Raw genomic sequence first — 22,872 nt, forward strand, 5'->3', positions numbered from 1 at the left:
CCACGTCTGGAAGAGTGAAAGCCGAGGCTATTATCTGCGGGAGCTCGCAGCCCATTTGGCTTTCACTTCTCATTTCTGTGTTGGCTAATTCCAATTTAGCAGCACAGCATTTACAAGGGACGCGCTCGGTCTCAGTCGGAGCTCGTTTCTTCTTGCTTTAAGGCCAACTCACGTGCTGCTCCTCCGGGTCCTACAGTTAATGGTGGTCAAAACGGAGGCTGTCAAGCTACACGTCTGCATAATAACGATGGCGTGGACTGATTACATCCTTTTACCCGTGTTAAACTTCCAATATCCCCCAAGATAACATACAGAACACAGTTAGCTCTCAGCATGGTCCAAATTATTGGACCAGCCTCCCATAAAAAGCCACACCACCAAGTTGGGTCATCGCCAGCCCCCACCAGAGCCCTCGCTGAGCAGAGCAGAAATATTCCCCCCAGCCCCACCACTTCATCTGCATTTGTAGCTGGCTCCTGCGCCAGCTGTGCATGCCGGCCCCCCCTTCACCTCCGAGGAATTGGAGTGGCATTGTTTGAAGAGCTGATTAAACAGCCAGGAAAAAGTAATCCATCACTTAAAAAAGGGAAACGGAGACAGTTTGCAACGGCGTCCTGGAGCTCTTTAGTATCTGCTCTTCATTTTCTTCGATTTTAATCCAATGCCCAGCATCATAAACACAAACACAGGGTATAAAATTAACTGACAGCACTTCATGACGAGGTAGGAGCGGCGCTGAGTTAAACCCAGTTTTGCTTTGGCTGATCCTAGAGCCAGATTAAACCCCCCTACAGTAGGAGACGGCCCGTTTCCTTCAGTTGTTCGTGCATGCAAATATCATCCGAGTGCATGAGCTGAATGCCAGATTCAGCTTGAAAGAAAACAAAGAAAATAAAAAGCAAAGGCAAAACAATCCTGCATCTCCCCACGGCGACATCTGAAGGGGAAACAGGTTGGTTTTGAACAGGATGATGCCTCGCTGATCCCTGCTGTCCTTCCTCAATATCACACGGGCATTTTTTCCGCCCGTGAAATCTAGTTTCTAAGTGCTTTCTCATTTTCACCTTTGTCCCTAAGGGAAGATAACCTCATCAGCACCTCTGGTGACTGCACAGAGACGAGGGAAACGCTCATCTGGCAGGATCCTGCAAGGGCAGGGCTCTCCCACCAAGCTACATCACTCCATGACTGCAAAGATTCTGCTCTTCCCAGGCCAAATCAGGGAACGAACGATGCTTCTGCACGTTCCCATGCCCTCAGCTTCCTGGCATCGTCTTTGAGAAGCAGCAAGTGCATCCCGCAGCCCGGAGCGGGTCATTAATCATTTACAACCCAGAAACTTTGAAAGGTTTTTAACCACGTTTTACAAGGCGTCTGGTTTAAGATGAAGACATCTTTCTGCTGGCTTAAAAAAATATGAAGGAGTAAACCAAAACACCTATGCTGCTGTATAATGCAGTCCATACAACTAAACGACTATTAATTTCAGAGCAACAGAGCAGCATTTGTCCTTCTAGTACATAGACACAAACCTTATGATCTCAGTGGTTGGCTGCGCTCAATAGCCCCGTGCCAAAATGTTTTTTCTTTCCCTTTCCTCAAGACAAAACCTTCTCCAAAAGCTTAACACAACTAGATATATAATCCCTTAATGCTTATGGACTGTTTCATTCCATCACCTCACCCATTTATGACCATCTTCTCCTATTTCAGGAGGACAAAGCTCCCCTAAAGACGGTGAGGCATCGCCATTGGCTCTTTGTGCAGGTTTAGTTGGCCTCCAGAGTCAGCTCTAGGACAAGGCCAGCATCTGTAATTGCCTCAGTGAACAAAATGTCTCAAAGTATCTGAGAGCTTGGACACACTTTTAACTACAGCCAGCCAGCTGGAGAAGTAAAAGGGAATAAAGAATAGTAGCTGCTCGCTTGGGATTTTTATGTTAATAGCATTAATTGCATCTGAAATTCTGTGTCCTTTGCATCTTACCAGGCTCTGGGATGATTAGCTGTGCACTGGCCTGTGCGTTTCCAGCTTCATTTTCAGCTACACACTGATAAAATCCTTCATCTGACTTTACCAAGCCCAGAATCCGCAAGTTGCTGCCACCCTAGAGAAATACGGAAAATGGAAAGAAAGGAAGAGAATTAATTAGAAAAACACCAGCCAACGTGAACGAGGATTACAAAACCTTCATGGAACAGCTGTTCTGTGAAACAAAGGCACTGCGCACGCAATCTCAACCCCAGATCACATAGGCATCTAAGGACAAGGTCTGTAACAACGAGAATCTTCATCAGAAATCTCTCAACACGTGATATTTTGCATTTTGTTTGAGGGAAGGTGTCTATGGGCTTGAGGTTGGACTCACTTTGTTGTCCATCCAACACCTTTCTCAAGGCTTAGGCTCCAAAATTACAGCCAACCACTTGGTTAGTGCTCTGAATTTTGTCTTGGCCCTTAGCCGCAGGGAAGATTTAAAAGAACTTTCAACTTCTGTGTCTTTGAACAAATGCTGTGCTGAAGGTCAAACCCTCCTGATGGCTCGAGGCCTGGAGATCCTCCAGAAAAAGTCACTCTGCGCTTACTCCATTTGAAAGAGATTTAGCTTTTAACTTCTGTTAGCACAAGCAGAAACTGATTATCTTGGGTTAAAAAAAAAAAAAAAAAGGAGTGAGGGGTGTGCTCTGGCTGAAACGTGCCTTCTATTAACAATAATTTAAAAGTGAGACAGTTTTCCACCACCGCATAACCATGACAGCAACAGAGCTGTCCTTTTCCTTGGAAGCTTAATGCTTCTGGCTGCTTTCTAATGAGCAATGATGTATAATAATCAAAAAAAGTTGAACTTACTATTGCGTATGGCAGAGTGTATCTATCCTGCATGAACACCACATTAAAACTGTTTTTTTTTTTTGATTGGTAATTAAAAGATGTTATTGGTTACAAGCTGAAAAATTAGAAAGCACTGAACCAAGCCATGAACAAGTCACATCTCGTGGCCTATGGACATCTTCACTGTCACTGAGATTTTGGGGGCTCTTTTCCAATATTTCAGCTCATTTACAAGTGGCACTGCTTTCAGGAGATCAATGCTTTTGGAAAACTCAGCATAAACTAAGCTTATAACAGTTGTATTTAAACTAAAAGGGGTGGGAGTCCTGCATGGGGATGTTACTTTGGGGAGAATGTGCAAAAATTCTCTTTAAAAATCTAATTATATCAAGAAACTATTCTCATTATTAATCCCCTTTGATTTATACAAAATCAGTGTAAGAAATAATTCTTCTCATCAACCAAGCCATAAGTTAGACAAAGTATTTCTTGAAACAAACCTGAAACTACTGCAGGGAGACTCAACGGGTGAAAATTACCAAGAAAAGCATCTTTTGCTCATGTAACTCTGTGGAGCACCACCAACGTGTTCCCTAATGCTTGTTCTGGTACCCTGAAACCTTAAAGATCAGTACTTAAAAGGAGAAACTAAAATTTGTCTTCATCAGTGAACCTTTGCACTCGACCATAGCCGTCGTTTGTCATTCCTAACAATCTCGTGAGTCTGACTTCCTTGGAGAAGAGATCTAGTATTTCTGTTCCAAGGCCAATAGTTAGTAAGGAAGTCGTTAGCACTTGGCAAACGATATTATTAACAATAATTTAGATTGGGATCACAAACTGTTACATCTCTCCAAAAAGAAGTGTTTAAATCTCCCTAAATCTGGGACACGGCATCAACAAATTTGCTATAACATCTCGCTGCAATGCTCCTTCTTCGCACTAGGAGGCACAATAAATTTTGTTTGGGAAAGCTTCCAAGTTTGCAAAGGCAATGATTGGGTCAAGTATCAGAACGCGTTTCCCAACTTGACAAAAAATCTCAACCATTAGTGAGTAAAAAAAAAAAAAAACTAGAGAATTACCACTATCTGAAAATAGTCGCTAGGAATGACCACTTCTCCATTCTTGATCCACTCCACCGTAGGGATGGGCTTGCCAGACACGGCGCATTCAAACTCGATGTCCATGCTCTCGTAGGCATAAAGATTCGACGGGCGAACTAAAAACCATGGTGGAACTACAAAAAGAGGTGGGGGGAAAAATGAAAGCGGCGATGAGTAAATACAAGTAAAGGTTTAGCAAGTAAATAATTTCAATAAGCCTTCAGAAATATCAGAAATAGGTAGAAAACACATCTGTAATTCAAATTCTTCTCTTCAACCTTTAACAAGCAAACACTAGGGAAAACGCTTATTCTAGGGAGAGCACTTAATGGTTGCTTTTAATATTCATTTCTAGCCTTTTTGTTCGTTTTTTTTGGACCAAAAGAAAGAATTTGAACTTCAATTTACAAAACATGCAAGTTGTTTTCCAGTGCGCACAACCCGAAATTTTATAAAAGTAACTTGATCGTAGGAAATTAAATAAATAAAAATAATATTTGAAAAATCTCTAGGAAGGAGGGTAATTAAATCTCATTCATTTCAAAGGATTGGATGCCAACTGCTAACTTAACAAAGACTGTAAGTCAACGTATGGAGAGGTACGTAAAGGTATAAGACAAGTTCATTGACAAGCAACACAGAATTAGGAGCATTTAGAGACATTTTCATCTAAACCAGGACTTCTGACCGAGTTTAATAGAAGATGAAGAGATAATCAGTAACTAGGAAATCCGTCCCCAGTGATGGAAGAAGAAAAAAATAGTTATCTTTGCTGAGAAGGAATACTTATTAAGCCAGCAATTATCTGTTGCCTTGCATTACTGTAATGTATTCACAGCTTTTCAGTATGCTATACGATATGCTAATTTAATTTCATCATTATTGTAACACTAGCACAATAGAAATTAGCAAGTTGAGGAAAACCACTCATAACGTCACCGTCCTGACGAGCCCACTCCCCTCGCATCCAACTGAAGAGCACCCACCAAAAAAAAAAAAATATATCAGCATTCCCACCAGCTTTCCCAGGGGAACGATGGTTTTGAACATCCATAGTCCTCGGGAAGCCAGAAAGGATTAAATTTCCAAGTACCATCCACGACTTATCATTTCAGACAGAAAATCCAATTGTGTTTCTTGAGCCATCCTTCCTGCTGTCTGCTTATAATATTTATAAAGCCATAATATTCAACCCCCCCCCCCCTCTAAATTAAAAGAAGGTGAAGATTATAAAATCAATTGCGCAGAAGCTAAAGAAATGTTACAGTCGAGGCTGCCCTTGCATCCCTAATTCGGACGCCAGGTTTGCAAGGATTACAGCACACTCCCCAGTTAAAACATCAAATCCTGCAGCCTCCCAGGGCTCTCAGAGGAGCACGTCTGCTGTAAGAGCATTTTAGGATCTGATTTCCAGCTTCCTATTTAGTACACGGCTTCACGCTTTCTAGGCTTCAAACTCTTCCGTGCAAACAAAACGATGAGTTTCCAGTAGGGTTTTCTCTGGTTCCTGTTTTGGCATGATCCACGCGCTTCCTTAATCTCGTAGCGCTCTGCCAGCCTCACAAGTCAAGAGAGGAAATCCAAGGTACAGCTTAAAGGACACGAGAACTCCCCCCAGTTTTTCTGGATGAGTTAGGTGTGACTTAGAGCAGTCTCCTTTGAGACTAACGTCTTCCAGTTGTCCACCAGACCTTAAAATCTCATGGGGCAAGCAGAACATGAGTCAACCCAACCATCTACAGCAACAGAAGCGTCGTGCAAGTGACCAAAGCATTATCTTGATGTGCTCTTCACAGCTGCATTTAACAACCTTACCCACAAAACTCTGCCTGCAATCACTTACTTGCCCTTATTGGCATTACAGTTTCCAACGTGGGTAATAAACGACAGCAGAGTCCTTGAGATGCCATCTCTTTAATCATACGCTCCCAACAAATCCTTGGAGGGCTCTCCAAACTTGTGTGCACAACAAGGTAGGAGTATTTTGGAGAAAATTTGATTATTTTATTTAAAAACTGCACATAATGCATAAAAACAAGATCAAAATAAGACTGCAAGGCTATCGTGTCAGCTATTTCTTAATTTTTAGCAATTGCTTCTGCTTTAGAGCTAAGTTATCTACACAAATAAGCACGAGCCCTGGGCCCCTCAGCATTGCTCCCATGTCAAATCTTCCCTGGTTCTCTTTCAGATCAGCCTTATTTTCCACGCACCTAACAGTTTTGGATACCTAGAAGCTCCCAATCGGGTTCCGATCAACTCCAGTGTGCACAAATTAAACCTGATGAGCTGTCCTGATTAACTCAGCTGCCTAATTTCCTACTGAAGAGGCTCCCACGGAGGTGCGTGCGCAGGTCAGGAAGGCTCTGCCTGCTTTTGGGGGGGCACAACAGGTTCAAGACCCCACAGCCACAGGAGCATGCAAGAAATTCTGCAGGTTTTTCAGAAAAAAAAACAAAAACAAAAACAAAAACAAAAACAAAAACATCACTGATAGGGAAACACCAGTAATGAGGATGACGATTGAGATTATTATTTTTTTAAATAACATCAGATACACTAGAGACATACAAAAAGACACAGCGGCAGAGCGGAGAATAATCAGCGTTGAATAGCTCGGTTCAAGGGAAAGCAAACAAGCTGTTTGTGTAACAAAGAGCTGAATTAAAAATTAAGAAGCAAGCGAATTCACAAGCTCATTTTTAGCTTCTTTCCACCAGTATATTTTATTCAATAAGCTCACACCAAACCCCCCGCTATCTACGCAGTTTACAAACCCCGCAATTTTTCAGAGCTCTGACAAAACCATAAACTACTCAATCTTCATTAGAATGGTTTATTGCCGTGTCACCAGAAGCCTGTAATTAATTTAGAGGCTTGTAATTCACAGATTCCTGTCAGTTCTTCTTTCTGACGCACACATTCACGGACCCTGACCCGAAGGTTTGCCCTCCCTCAACCAGCATGGGGTCACTGCTGCTCCCCTCCCCATTTTTAAAAAAATAATAATTGTTGGCATTTTTCTAGACAGAACAAATGTATTTAATAATTACCGTGTGTTCACAAACCTTTTATGCAGTGGATAAGATGTATTATTTTCAAAGGACATCATCCCAGCTTCCATAAAGCAAATCAGACAGCACGAAACACAGGTAGACGCTACAAATAAGGACACCCCGACATGCCAAAGCAGACAGATGTAACACATTCAGACTCCTGCTCTATATACGTTATGCATACATATAAAATGCCAAGCACCATAAATACACGTGCCATAAATATTTTATGGATCAATAAACGCCAAGCGCTGCCGTGTTCGCTCCCTTCTTTTGCTCTGTGCTGAATATTTCAAAGGCCCGCGTACGTGGAGGAGGTTGGTGAGTTGGGCTGGAAAGGCAATGAAAATGCTTGCTTGTTGCTCGTGTTCCTTCTAATTATATCGTGGCAATATAAAGGCAACTTGAAGAAACCGCAGGCATTTTTTTTCCCACCAGAAAACTTACGAGGTTTCAGAGAAGTTTTTATATATATATATTTTTTTAGAAGGTTTCTGTGAATGGGTGGAAAGCTCGAGTTCAGTGAGATTTCAGCAGCCTTGCGCTACGGTATCCTTATATTGTCCTTTGCCCCGTTGAAACCTTAAAACCTATCCTCAGGCAAAAATAAGTTAAAATGAAAACTCAGAAGGCTCCATTTTTAGACCTCATCGGAATGAAAACACTTTTCAAAGCGCTCGTTTTCCTTATCTCACATCAACCCAGCCATATAAAAAATGCCCCGGTCTCAGGCTGAGGATATTTTATGCTGTGTGCTGTACCAAAAAAAATGGAAGTAAAAATAAAACTCAAAAGGTTAATCAGACATGTAAAAGATGTCCACGAGATTTGGGGTTTTAATAGAATACCAGGGGACCCCCGACAGCTCCGAGGGGCTCTGACAGAAGCCAGCGATGCTGCAAAAAGCTGCTGGAGGTTCTGGGGTCTCGAGCCTTGTTTCAAACAAATGGGATTTCCCCTCCCAGGAGCACAAGAGGCTGCATTTATTCGGAAGAATGTCAAAGATTGGTCGTAATGAGCCTGTAGAAGAGACGTGGGGACTAATCGAGCCCTTGCCAGCAGCAACAGCTAGTGTGGAGCGTTGGGTGTTGGGCTGACCTCCCCATTTCTAGAAATACCTTTTGCGAGATGACAGCTGATCTTGCGACAAGAGGAAGCAATTTTACCTCAGAAATGTCAGCGTTTTCTAATGCGAAGCGTCTTCCCTTTGCATGTTTGAATAAGGAATGAGATCCTACTGACCCAAGAAAGATAACTGCTGTCAGCGAGTGCCCAACCCTGTCAGCCTGCAGAACGGGAAGACTTTCAATTGTGTGTGCTTAAAGGGAGCCTTTGTCATCTCCTATATCCCAATCCTTCCAAAAGGGCCCTCGTATTTTTCACTGCTAGCTTGCACAAGCCATGGGCTTAAAATAAAGCCCAAAACTATTTCAACAGGTCACAAAAAAGGGCCTACGAATGCTCTTACAATATACAAGAGCTCTTTGGAAAGAGTACGAGGCAATAAATAAGTAGATATCTAATAATGTGTCTTCAAAAACTAGATTAAAATTCCCATCTTCTTCTTTCTTGCCACAGCTCGGTACCCTTGTCTGACTCTATGCTCTGCACCTGACGTTCAGGAAGGCGATATGATATCAATACATCTCCCCTCAGACCAGCCTTGAAGAAATAAAAGAAAAACGACGCTGTTAGTCTATGTAAAACTTCATTCTTCACCTAAATAAAGGCATGGCTTGTCTTCTTTAATGATTTAGATTATCGTCATGCTTCTTTAGTTCTCCACGTGAAGGTCAGCTCCTATCGTTACTACAAAAAAATCACAACAGCGGCAGCTCGCGGTTCCCGAGAGGAAAAGAATTGAGCCACCAAAAAGTCGAGCGATACATCACCGTGGTCAGGCGTGCATGAAAGAGGTGGAGAAGGTGTGCAGGCAACTCGTGCAGCTCCGTCAGGGCGTTGTAGTCAAACCCTTCCCTCCTCTGTTTTCTGTTACATGACGACGTGCATCTCTCTTGGTATTGAGTCTGCTAGGTACTGGAGGGCAGAAAACATCTCCGATTTTTCTTTGTGAGCAGAGAACCATCAGTTTTAGCCAAGTAAAAAGCTGCTAATCTGCTGTGCTCTCTAAAAAAATAATAATTTAATGAAGAGACTTTGATTTTTATTGCCTACATTACTAAATGCTCCCCTATCAATGAGCACGCTGATGAGACACTTAGAGAAAAACACAATTTCAGTTTTATAAATACTTAATATATATAAACCCAACCAAAACCACACTTACTATATTATAAATACACCAGAAAACGCAGTGAAAAGCAAAGCTTAGCATTGCTCCCACTTGTTCCCAAAGGCAGAAATCCTTCTGCAACGCTACAACGACCTGCACTACACTTGAAGGTAAAATTCTTGATCTTATCTAAATAAACCCAGCGATTTTCTCATTGATTTGTAGGCACCAGCCCCTCACCCCAGCACACGAGAAAAGGTGACACTAATATATAAGGAAAATACGGTGTTTTCTTCATGTTGGTTCCAATTTTGTTTTCTTTTGTTGCCCAAACCCATCCCCACTCGTAAATAAGTTCGACATGGAAAGACGACTTTTTCCCCCTTAAAACGTTGTTTTATATATGACCACTGAATGAAAAACCCCAAAATGAACCAAAACATCCTTGTCCCTTCTAATAGGTACAAACTTTGACCCATGCCCAACTGGAGGCCACAGAATATTATTTATTTAATAATAAACGTGGCTTTTACGTGACGTGCCGATAACAGACAGCCCGCGATGAGAAAAGTAAGGTCACAGATATCTGTCACTTTCTAAATACCTAAAGATTTTATTTTATTGCTGCCTTTATGACTTATGGTGCAGACAGCAGCTATTGACCACCTACCATCTGGCCCGGGAACAAACGAGCATTTCATAATTGCGTATTGGGGCAAACTTTATCTTCGGATGCATTAACGTTATTTCTGTCAACTCCTGTAAAACAGCAGCACACGCAGCACAGAGGAGGCTAAGGGCTAATACAATACTGACAATTAGCTCAGGTTTTAGTAAACAGCATGAAAAAATCTGAAAAAAAAAAAAAAAACCTGCAGGAAGAGCTGAATTATCTCTATTTACTTATTTATAAGTATTTTGTCTGTTTGCCTAAGGGTAGCCCAAATGGGCATTAAGTTAACGGGAAAACAAGACTCTGAAAAATAAATTTTTTCTTTCCCTTTAAAGAAAGGGAAGGATACAATGGCTCTGAATTAATTCAAGATAACTACTTGAACTATTAATTCAAGATAATTGAGCACCAACTTGTCTCATCATAAAAAAAAAACAAACATCTCAAGACCTCACCACCAACTTTCCTCTTCTGTATCTGTACGAGACACAAAATTTCAACTTTCATAACCCTGTTATAAGATGTTTTTGTGGTTAGACAGGAAAATAAGGGCAGGACGATGGCTTTCCAGATCCCTGTGATGTGTTGAGGACCAGTGAACGCTCTTTCCCGGAGCTCTTTGCTGAGATTCGGGCTGACACCAGCAAGCACCATGCTTCCAGGCTCGGTAATTGCAACGATAATGCATTTCATTTTGGGATCTCAAAGCAATTTGTAGGCATTAAATAATTCACAAGCATTTTACAGATAGATACACACACACGCGGAGTAAATGACTCGCTCAAGGTCATGTAAAGTATCAGTGACAGATAATTAAAAGCCAGTGTAATTAATAGATGTCCCTGGGAGATTTGTGTATATCTAAGACTCCCTCCCCTCCGTAGTCGGCACCGACAGCCACCTCTCTGCACATGGATTTCCCAGGTTTATTTTGGGACTTTCTGGGCCCCAAAGTACAAGAGAGACCTGGGCGTACTGGAAAGAGCCCAGCAAAGGGCCATGAAAGCTGTGAGCATGAGAGGAAGAAGGAAGAAATAAAACTATAACATCTTGGGAGATGCTCTCACCTTTAGGTGCTCTCAGGAGGTGCCTTCAAAACTTCTGGCTGATGCAGTGTTTCAATTCATCAGCACATTTTCCTAACAAAACTAGCACGAATTGAAGTTTTTATATCAGTAGAGGTCATTGGATTTCCCGAGCAACTCAGTCAAGTCCACACATGGAGAGAACATAGGCCTGTGCCTGTCCAGCCTCATTGTCACATCCCAAAACCATGAGAAAAAAAACACTCTCACATGGAGCACCTCTTCCATGCTTGGAGTGAAAAAAAAAAATCGAAGAAATAATGATAATAATAATAATAAAAAAAAGTCTGGCAGCCCATCTTTGTTTTCCTTTCTTCATTCTCTTGGTCACCTAACTGCTTTCTCTTATAAAAAAATAATATCACCAACCGATCACACATCGATACCCTTTACACAGGTGTTCCAGCAAGTTTATGGAACATTTATGGAACAACCCAAAATGTACAGAAAGCTGTTTACCCACTCAAATCCCACACTGCCTTGTTTGCCCGACAGCCCCTGAAATCTTGGGGGGAGGTGTTTGGCTGGAAAAAGTCCAGTATTAAAGAATGGCAACCCTTCGTCACGCTCCAAGAGGAGCATATTGAGGAAGCGTGCTGAAAAGGTAGTTATTTTTGAGATCTTTATCTGTATGGCCTCAATCACCTTCTTATCACGTTGTCTTGTGGGAGAAGAAAATGAGAAACAGAGGAGCAAATAGATGAAACAGAATGTGTATTATAATGATATGCAATATTGGACACATTACTGCAGCCTGTTTCGATGCTTAATATATTTCGTTTACCCAACAAGTTAATGGGAGGACCCTTATTTCATTTATTCCTACTAAATAGGAATACTACTAAATGACAACTTTCAAGCTGTCTCATTCAAACAAAATCGTTAACACAGACTGAGGTCAGAAGCTCAAAAGATGCATCCTGGAAAATAAAGATTTGGGCCACTAGTGAAAGGACAAGGAATGTAGACATCATTACTAAGAAGTAATTAAAAGTCCTCCCTTCCATTAAAAAAAAAAAACAGAAAGATGGATGAGAAATTGCTCATTTCCGAGCCCCCAGGTAAAGCACAGGATAGTAGCAGCCTGCAGGGTGTGATGCCAGGGCTCTAATTTACACATTTCAGTCCTTGTCTCCCTTGTTGGATGCTTTTGGTTCAAAAAAACAAGGATGCTTTTGGTGCAAACCTCCCTCTCCATGCACTGCCCTGGCACAGGACGACCACTGGTCTCAGCACCAGAATTTGAGCACGGAGATGAAAGGACCCAAAGCAGCTACAGGCGCTCCAGGACACTCACGCTCTGGCAGAGGGGGTTGAATTTGATCAAACAGAAAAGAAGCAGCACGCTCTAATTCGATTAACACGCCAAAGTGGCAAATGATTTTTAAGTAATCCAAGGTCACCGAGGATAAAAGGCAGGGAGGTATCCACGCAGCGCTCACCCAAACAGAGGTCAAGGAGCTGTCGTCTCAGTAGCGGCCACGTCACCTGCTCCAGGACCCACGAGCACAGCTTTTTGTTTGCCATTCACCTCCAGAAGGGCAGCACTAAAGCAGCTGGCAGCTGATCTAGCCTGACCTTGCATATAAACCAGAGTGAAACTTCTGTGAATTAATTCATTTTTGGATTACTGCGTATGTTTTAGGAATCTCATTCAGTTTTTCCTAGAGATACAAACCACACCACAAACTTCGGTACCTTGTTCTATTACTTACTCTTGTTTTCTTCAATATTATCTTGCTTCTAGTCTAAACTTGTCCTTTTTCAATGCTGGATGTTCCTCATTTCGTTGTCAGGTAGACCGTAAGGCTCTTTATTATTGTATTTCTGCTCTTGGCACAGACACCTACAGACCATGATCAAAGAAATAAAAGGGGCTCTTTCATCTTCAGCATCTTTTCCTATCCTTTAACCAATGTCACGGTTCACCTTGGATGCCTGGATCACTTAAATCTCCTTCCTGAACCACGGATGCAGTTCTTCTGCAGTGTTTTTCCCCCGTGCTAGGTGTGGACGTGCTAGGTTTATTCAAAGGTCTTGTTTTTACCAAAATCCACAATCGCACACCAATTTCTGCTGCTGCAAGTGCTGGGTGTGGTGCTCAGCTGGTCAGCCTCGACTCTCAGCACTTCCCCAGTCTGTATTTTCCAGCAAAGCCCCCAGTCTGTACAGGGTACACATCCACGTGCCCAGCTCAAGCTTTTCTGATTGGGATCAATTCTGCTCTTGCAAAGCAATGTGCTTGTGTGAGCTGTGAATTTGGTCTGTGCTTTTTTTTTTTTTCCAGGTTATGGGTCAAAATATTAGAAAACCATGTTAAAATATTCGAAAAACATGTTAAAGCATTCAAAAACCACATTATCTGATGTGGCTGCCGGGGTGACCATCCCCAACCCAGCCCCATGTGCCTTTCCAAACCTCGTCTCCAGCCTTCCACGACGTTCAACTATTTCCACATTTACTTTCAAGACACCAACGTTTTTAATTCAGACATTTCAAACAGTTCCTTCAAAGTTCTCGAATTCAATACATTTAGACAGGCTGATTTGAGATGAGACGTTTGAAAACGTCTATTTTAGGTACTCGGCGAATTTCCTGCTCTGCTGTTTAACTCTCGCTGAAGCTCCTTTGATGCCCTGCTGTGCTCTGAATGCATCATCCACCTTCTCCCCCTGGTCCCAGGGAATACTGTCCTATATTCTGTCTATATGGACCTCATTATCCTATATTCTGTCTATATGGACCTCATTGTCCTATAATTTGTCTATATGGATTTTACCATCCCAACAGAGCTTTCAGGGCTAACGTGCTCTGAAAGTTAAGTTAGGGAAGGGGCTGACTTTTCCCCTTGGATTTTCCTGCGTGACCTACCTCCAGATACTCTAGGAGAGAGATGTCAATATGCATGATAACGCCTCGTATCAAACATTTTTCGTGTCTTTGTACAACTAGCACCTCTAAAACGTTAGTACATTTTACTATTTTGACCCTTTATCGTCTCATAGCTCAATCTCTGCAAATTTCAGCATGTGATTGCATCAGGAAATAATAATTACAGCTCACCTCATCTGCAATTTGGCCTTTTGTTGCGGCTCTCCAAGCTGGCTGTGCACCAAGGAGCTCCATGAAGTCCTTGCATCTACCAGGTAAGCTGAATTTTGACTCCACACGTGAAGCCAGCCTGCAGCTGCACCTATTTCTGGGGCTGAGTGAGGTTACAGGAGTGGTGTTAACTCAAGCCAACTCAAACAGGACATCCCGCAGCCGGAGTTATCCTGAGCACGAGCAGGATGAAAGCACCTGCAACACCTTTTTCACGAGGAGAGCGTTGAAGATCCTGAACGAACGTCAACAGGAGGAACGAAACTCCCCCACGCAGTTATCTCCTACCTCCAGATACAATATTTACAAGCAGCGCAATATCATTTTTGCAGCTCTTGTGTTCTCAGCAGTTGACAGAAGGAATAAAAGCTATCATCTCTAACCCTAAGGTCCCACCGGCATGATCCCAAACCTGCAGGCTCCGACTGTATTACCGGGATTAGTCTTCACTACTCTAAGTAATGCTCTTGACCCCTCTTTAATAATATATATTTCATTTTCTCTGCTCAAACAGAGCAAGGATTCACGGGCTGGGGGTCAAACTCACCTCGGCACACAAAGCAGGGCTCCTTTCCTTGAGGGTTTGCGCAGGATCTAACATACTAAAAAAACAGGCTCTGTGCTGAGCAAGGAATTTCCCCCACTGAGCATCCTTTTGAAGAAACTTTATTATTTTCCAAAGGAAAAAAACACCTTTAAGGCAGGACAACAGGGAGGCACTGGGCTGCTTCTTTCATCCTGCAGGCAATTGCTCAACCCGTAATTTATGCACAAGGCTAAATTCTCATCTTCTTCAGTACTCGGCTGCTGAGATACGATACCGATCACTCTGACAGCTGTCACTCCTCCCATCAGCACCTCACATATTTAGCTGTTAAAGGGAAAAATTGGCTGGCACGCAAATAAAAAGGCTTATCCTGCAACAAAGAGGTTAAAGCTTTGCCCCTGGAAGGACTCAGGAATTTAACAAACGTACGGGAGAGAAAAAGGAAAGCTGAAAAAGGAAATACTAGGAAAAACGGTGCGGGTTTTAGGTGTATCAATCAAAATCTCTTGCACTTTGGGGGATGTAAGGAACACAATTTATCACCGTGATGCGTGTTGAGAACACAAAACCATTGCCTCTGCTGGGTAGGAGCAAAACTGCAAGAAACCTCAGCAGCAACCAATTTTTCAACTAAAACTCACAGAGCTGTGCACAGAAACTGCACAGTTCAGGCTCTGCATGCCTCTCCCAAGGGCAAACCCACTAAGTAGCAGCGGTGGGTTTGCCTTTCTCCTTTTCTTTTCCTATTTTTCCCCCTCCCTTAATGACTTCCATGAGAATTTGTATTATCAGTAGGCACTGCATGCACGCTTGGCAGCAATCCACAGCTTCACTCCTCTACGAAAAGGAACATGTACTGAAAAGACTTCTTCTCAAAGAATCATAGAATATCCCAAATTGGAAGGGACCCATAAGGATCATCGAGTCCGATTCCTGGCAAAAGGAGTTAGCTTGCTTTTTACCTTGCTTTTCGTCTTCATCCTCTTTAAAGTTTAATCTTCTTCCCTTTTTCTTTTTTTTTAAAGAAACTAAAACGTTTCAAGAAAAAAAAAAAAAAAAAAAGAGGTATGGATGAACAGAAAAGATGTCGAAGGCCAAAAACCTAGGAGAGAAAATAGTGTTGAGGAGCTTTTGCACTGGAATTTAAAAGCTGAGATGAAGGAAAAAAAGCAGCCGATGCTCATGACCATACAAAGCTTTACAACTCTCAGAGGGGATTTGCTATTTTCGCCGGAAAACCCTGATGCCCAACTTCCAGTAGGGGGAAAGAAAAGACAGGTTGGGTTAAAAAACGAGCGGATATGAACTCACATAAATTGCAGGTTGGGTTTGTAGCAAGTTTTTAATAAAGCCTGGGAAATATTTCACTGTTGATCGGTATTCGTGATACAATGGTAATCCGTGATACAACGGCAGCAATTTCATCAGTTCTCCATCCGAAATATTTTTGTTTTAACACATTATTATTATTTTTAACGATTTTCTGGCTGACTTCCAGTATCGGAATTAGGGACCAAACTAACTCCACTACTCTTCCCCTAACAGAGCATCTCCTCCTCTGCCAGCCCCGGGCAGCGTGGAGCTCGTACAAACATCAGCTCCGCTCTCCCGTGACCTTAATGATTGATATTCCTTTCTGCTGATGGATCTCAATAACATCTTTGCCGTTTGACTCTATCAGAAAGCTAAAATGATGGCCTCAAGGATTTTCCTATTATAGTCGCATGTATTCTGTAGCTTGGTTCATTGCCTCCAGACTTAGTTCCCATTTGTCTATATTAGCCTGTATGTTTTCATGTAATTTTCCCAATAACCATGAAACCTAAAAACCTCCTGAATGCGGCTGCATTATTTCTCATTAGACACAAAATTGAAATAGATGACAAAGCAAGTTCCAAACCAGAGTGGAGAACATAATAAGCCACAAAAATCTTGTGTAAGACCCTAATTTTGACTCATTACTCAAGCTGTGATATAATCAGATGTTTAATTACTTCTCTCTCCATCCATTTTATTGAGTATGTGGAAGTATCTTTATATATTAAATGTATAAGTCATTTTACTTGGGAATCTCTATTTTCATTACTTTCTCATGTAGCATTGCCCACCCCAAACAGGATTCATGAGCTCTTGGGTAAGATTGTCCTAATGGGATTACTTTCCAGTCCAATGGGAAAAATACTGGGAGTATTTCACTTTTTTTATTCCAAAAGAGGAAAAAAAACATGGGGCAAAGCTTGTCTTCTACTTTCTTTTCACCCAGGGAATGTAAAATGCTACATATATTTGATTTTAATTGCATTGTCACAGATTTAGGAAGTAAGGTAGGGAAGAAAACCACCAACCTCATCAAACATTTGTCCAGGAAAATGTGTTTTCGACAAACATCAAGAGCCATTTACCATCTGATCCTCATCCCCACAACACTGAATATTCTGCAGTTGTGCTGCTTAAAGGAAATTTAAGCAATGATGGGCTGAAACGACCACAAGTGAACCCAGCTCCTCCTCTTGGGATGTGCAGAATGACTGCCGGGCACGCAGGATCGCGAGCAGGTTGGCATCCCTCGAGTCGGAGAAAATACGCGACCTTTAACGCGTCATTCGCCTTTGACAATCTCATCCGAGAAGCGCACACGTTTCAAATGTGCAAACATTCAAATGTATTTGTTTTGCAGCAGAAATGCTGAGTCTGTGTTATCAATATAGGATGCTAAGGAGCTTAAATACCCCGTAGCCAACATTGAGGCAATCCCTTGCCTCTTCCAGCTCTCCGCTTTAACAAATTCACCGATGCTTTCTCTCATCTGGCGTATCCTTAAGCAGATGGCTCTGCTCCACCCTACCCACTCTGGAAGATTTGCTTTCATGAAACAATCTCGCAAAATGATTTCATTTGCATACATCATGCCAATTTCTCAAACACCATAAACACGGGAGCCAAAAAGTAAATCTCCACCTTCGGTTTCAACCTCTTAAGGGAAAGATGATAAAGACAGTTCCCCAGGGATGGTCCTACAAGCACAGTAAAATTATACCAAAACTGGGAAACCCCAAACAAACCTCAGCTGAATAGAGAAGAATATGAAGAGTTAAGAGTGAAAATCTTTTCACTGATTGTGGAAACTGCACAATGCAATGGCAGCCAGGAATTCATGGGTAGTTTTTCTCCTGGTTGGCATCCACTGGGCAAGCATGCTTGCCCCTAGGATGTGAAACGTTCAGATTAAGTTAAGGAACCCACCTTTTACACGTGTTGTTATTTTTTTTACATATTTCATTATATTTAGCGACCCTCAATTCTTGAGGACCTTTTGTAACCACAGTGATGCTTTTTAGATGGAGTCTAGCTGAATATTTCTTTGCTCCCCCAAATCAATGCTATTCACCACCGACACATGGTAAAAGCAGCATTAGGGAACCCTGTGAATCAGTTCTCTTCGGGATTTTCAAGACAGAACCAGGGAAACCATTTTTCCCTTTACCTAAGCAAAAGGTTAGGCTTTGATATTAAATGACCTTTTGGCAGTCATTGTCTTCATCAAACAGAAACAGTATTTACCGTGGATGGGAGACCGTCGAGAACCTGCTCTGCTTCACTAGCGGGCTGTAAGCTGCAAGGAGAGGAAACCCACAACCTGCTGGATTGAAAAACCTCAACGTGATATTTAACTACTGAACGGCTGGGATTTGCGGGCATCTCCTCTCGGCAGCTACGAGCACTGCTCATGGAAATCCCACATTTATTTGGCCGTGTGAGCCACATCGCTCCTGCTGCAGGACTCATCGATGAATCGAGCCAGGGCTTCAGAAGCCAAACGAGTTTAATTCTTACCCATCTGGGTGCGTGGTTCAGCATGCTCTCTGCAATTACTGGGGAATCCATAGCTTAGCTCTATTAAACTCCATTTTATCGGGCATTTGTTGCTTCAGTTTGTATATATTGATTCTTTTTTTTTTTTTTTTGAATAAAGTGATTTCAAAATACATGTCATGAAAGCGCTGTAAAATCAGAGCACGATATTATTCTTGTTAATGCCTGCAGTCCAAGAAGGCAGGCAGACCCATAATATTTTCTATTTCAATACCCTGACAGTCTTAAATACTGTATAGATCAAACCAAACCTTACAGAGCACATGCTCACGAATAAATCTAGGGTGTTTATCCTAGTCATAGAACTGGAAAACTGTACCCAGAAAACTGAAGCTCTCAGTTAGGACATCACAGTGTGGGAAAGTAATTCCAGATGCCTGAACGAAGCAAGACTATCACTAAAATAATTTAAAAGCTCTGTTTTTAAAGTCTTGGCACCCCTAAGCCCAGTTCAGCAATATAATTCCTGTAAAATACTTTCAAGTTTTTCTTGTGTGTCCTGCCATCACAGCTCGTCTCATTCAGCGGAGCTGCTCACACAGCGTTAGGACACTTTCCGCTGTGAGTAAATGGCTCACAATCTGGCTATTAATTTGAAAGGAGCGTGCACATTAATTTATTACAATAATACTTTGCACTTTTATGGCGGTTTTCCATTTAAGAGTCACAAAGTACTTTGGAAAGAAAAAAAAAAAAAAACTAATAAATTAAAATCTCACCGTGCTCCTCTGAGATAGCTATTATTAACCACATTACACACAGGGGAGAAAGAATCACAGAAATGCTAAATGAATTATCCAGGGTTGGATGAGACGACGGTAACGGAGCTCAAAGGAAAAAGTAGATTTCCCAGATGTTCAGCTCATGCCGAACAACGCTTCCTCTCAGAAGCTGTGGGCAAATCCCAGAGAAACCCAAACAGATGTGAGTAACTCCTGCATCCCAGAGAATCAGCTGGGATTTTGTCTTCTTATCATTGAACCTACAAGATCAGCTAAAGCTTTACTAAGGTCAGGACTGGGACTTCCTCAAGGATGATGGGCAGCCCAGGAAAGAAACGCTTCGAGTACCAAACAAATGGTTTTTGAGTAATAGCCATAAGAAGGGCTCCACGTCAATGGGAGCTGCATTGCACAGCTAAAATTAATGGTTCTGGAGTAAAAACCCAATAGCAACAATACTGGTCAAAGTGCTGCTGTCATCTATGAGTCAAAAACCTACTCTAAGCGAAGTTTTTCTTAATTAAATGCACTGGCACGCGTCCCACAGCCACATAATGAGGATATGAAAATCCACTAAACTCTTGCAGTAAGTTTCAGATCTCGACCATCAGCAACTTGTGTTGTTAAGGGATTGTGACCACTGATAACATTTTCAAGTAAAACCCAAGATGCAGTTCACCTCTGATTCAAGCGCCTTAAAATAAAAATCAACTAAAACAGTAAGGATATAATTTGGTCTACCATACTTAGAGCATAATTGAGAAAAATTAAGTTCCATATTCCAACTATTTTGATAGCCAGCCATACTTCAAAGGAAAAAAGCACATTATGCAAAAAATGCCTCTAACAGTAAGATGAAGCCTGCAATTTGGGACGCAACAGAAGAAACTTCAGAGGACGGAGGAAAGGGTTTGTTCTTAAGATTTACCCCAGTGGCAATGGCACGGAAGGATGGGCATGGAGCAGCCCATCCCACAGCCATATTTATTACTTATTTCTCTGTTTTATCAGCAGCTGGATACACATTTTCAACAAGAACCTGCACCCAATTATCATTAGATTGTGGCGAATGGTACAAAACACCACCTCCTCCTCCATTAAAGCAGAGAAACCTTTCTGAAAAGATCTGGCTGTTCACCCTAGGGGAGCACAAGTGCTGTGACCCTGAGATTTCACCACCCCAGCACCACCTCGTGCAGAGCTGCAGTGCAAAGGGCTGGCACCCCGAGCCCAGGTGTCCTCCACCAGCCTTTCATCCTCCTAATGACTCCTGCCTGAAAATCATTTGTTGCTTCTGAAAGGTATTTCCTACCTGTGGCAATTTATTCCACCGCAAGAAGAAATCATTAAGCTATCAGAAGCCACTGCTTTTAAAGCAATCAAATTTTCATGAACCAGGAATTACAACTTCAGGTGCTAGATAAGCTGCATGGGCAAATAAATGTGGAAAGCATCAAGCCTCATCCCGAATTGTTAAGTATAAAAACAAGAAAATGTCGAACATAAAATGAGAATTGTTCCTAAATAGAATGCTTATTGAAGATTTTTCAGAGGAATGAGTAGTTCTTTAAGTGGCATGTTATTGGTTTCCTGCAGATTAGATGTTATACAATCAAATTGAATTATTGAAACGCCTTCCATCTATCCACCAATCTATTTACATCAAATATACCATGTTATTTTTCATACTGTGATCCCAGCCTTCACAGGAATTCTTTCGAAAATGATTTTAGCACATTTTCTTCATAACGGTGACATTTTTACAGGCATTTAATATATGGGATCCAGCCTATTAATGTATTTATCCTGTTTCGCCACGGTTATTAAATCTTTAAAGCCACAGTTTTTCGTTGTTATGACAGGGGAATAAAAGCACAACACCAGAAAAAAAAAATAGATGAGCTGCTGGCATGCAGTTAAGGGCATCCTGGAAGATACTGGGGTGGTCTGATGGCTCACCAAAGGCTCGCCGAAATCCTTGATATCCCGTGCAGCTACAAGAACTTCCTCGCTCTGTGACCTCAGGCAACATGTTTAACATCCAGAGGTCTCAAAAAGACTCAATATGAGCTCTTAGTACGCCGTGGTGGCTTAAAAAAGCTCGTGTAAGCCTTAGATGTTTAAAAAGAAGGACATCAAGGAGATGGAAGGGACTGATCTTGCCTGACTACACAGCCTAAGGCTGCTACCACAGCACCATGCCTGGTGCCTGTGTTGAGGTAGACAGAGATACCCGACCACGGGAGCACAAAGAAAGGACACAAAACTGACCCAGGAGCCACACGCTGTGAGATTCAACATGCTCAATGTCTTCAGTTGACTGAAACGGCTGAGAGGTGGCCGCTTTGCTGGGAAGAGACTGAATTTAAAAGCCCGTTTCAGGGCCTGTCACCCTGCCGGGCCCAGCTTACTGCTGCACAACATGGCCGATCTCCTCAGGAGGAGCTGGGGCAAGAAGGCTCGTAGCTGGTTTCATCCCCCATGTCAAGCACCACATCAATCCAGGCCACCCTGCCATGTCGGCAGGCCTAGGCTGAGGCTCTTTGCTTTCTCTCAAAGCAAGCTCAGGCCCGAATCGAGTCCATTAAACACCAAGCTTTAAACGCCACGGCAATAAGGAGGGGGAAGGAGCGCGGTGCCAGCAGGCCAGGAGGTTCGAAACGGTGCTCAGGGTTCGACTTTATGACTGATCAGTAACACATCCATGTCCAAACATTGCTTGAAAAGGACAAATCTAATCCCACAGCTGCTAGTTACCCACTTGGGGGCATTTACAATTCCTTTTTCTGCTGCTAGGGGAGTGCTACGCAGACTTACTTCACCTGAAACGAAGCAAGTGTGAAAGATTTTATTCGTTCAGCAGCAATAATTAGATGTCAAGGCTGCATTTATTCCACTAGCTCATGCAAAAGAGACATTCACTTATTTTGTCAGAGTTGAGGATATTGTTCATTAATGCCCATCCCATTTGTTTAAATGCTTACAGAGCAATAACGACTGCTGTGAAGTGCATGCTGCTCCATAGCCCCCAAAATACTTTAAGACAAAAAAACTAACAAAGCTGTAACCGCCTTATTAGACATCTCTTCGTAACAATAATTAAATACACCAAACTCGTGACGAAAATGTTATTACTCTCTAAGAAAACCCCATAAACCTGCTGTTACAGTAAATCAAGAGAACTTATCTGATTAGACAGGGGGGTCGTTGCATTCGATTTAGACAAACCCATCGTAGCATAAAAGCAGCCCAGGGATGAATTAGATTTTTACTAAAGATTAATTGCCACATTAACAAAAGAAAACCAAACCAGTATGAGGCAATATCCCATAATTGGGCCTAATCACTTTCTAAGCAAATTTTAAATGGTAATACTTGATATATTTGATTAAGAAAACATCTGTCACGTTCTTTAAAGAGATGTTCCTCTGGCCTCGTTGCGTCTTCCCACCAGAGACATCACCACCACCACAGGGAAGCTCAAACAATCCCAACAACACCAACATCTGAAGATCTTCATCTGGTAACAGGCATATAAGGACAAAACTGCTCCCCGACAGCATTTTTGAAGGATTGCACGTATTTCCCTTTCCTCATTAAAATAAGCCCAATACAAAACAACCCAACTTCTCTTGCCCTTAGA

The 22,872-nt window shown here is 42.1% G+C and overlaps 1 protein-coding gene across 1 annotated transcript in view; it reads right to left on the bottom strand.

Moving 5' to 3' along the window:
• DCC (DCC netrin 1 receptor) overlaps positions 1 to 22,872 on the bottom strand; it is a gene marked incomplete at both ends in the record, with an annotated part of 357,065 nt that overhangs the window by 156,081 nt on the left and 178,112 nt on the right. The window contains 2 exons of the mRNA XM_084304310.1: positions 1,987 to 2,107; positions 3,918 to 4,072. Coding sequence (XP_084160436.1) covers positions 1,987 to 2,107; positions 3,918 to 4,072 — 276 coding nt within the window. The remainder of the gene's footprint in view (positions 1 to 1,986; positions 2,108 to 3,917; positions 4,073 to 22,872) is intronic.

This window comes from Netta rufina (genome assembly GCF_964035555.1).
Source record: "Netta rufina genome assembly, chromosome: W".
Classification (NCBI taxonomy): domain Eukaryota; kingdom Metazoa; phylum Chordata; class Aves; order Anseriformes; family Anatidae; genus Netta; species Netta rufina.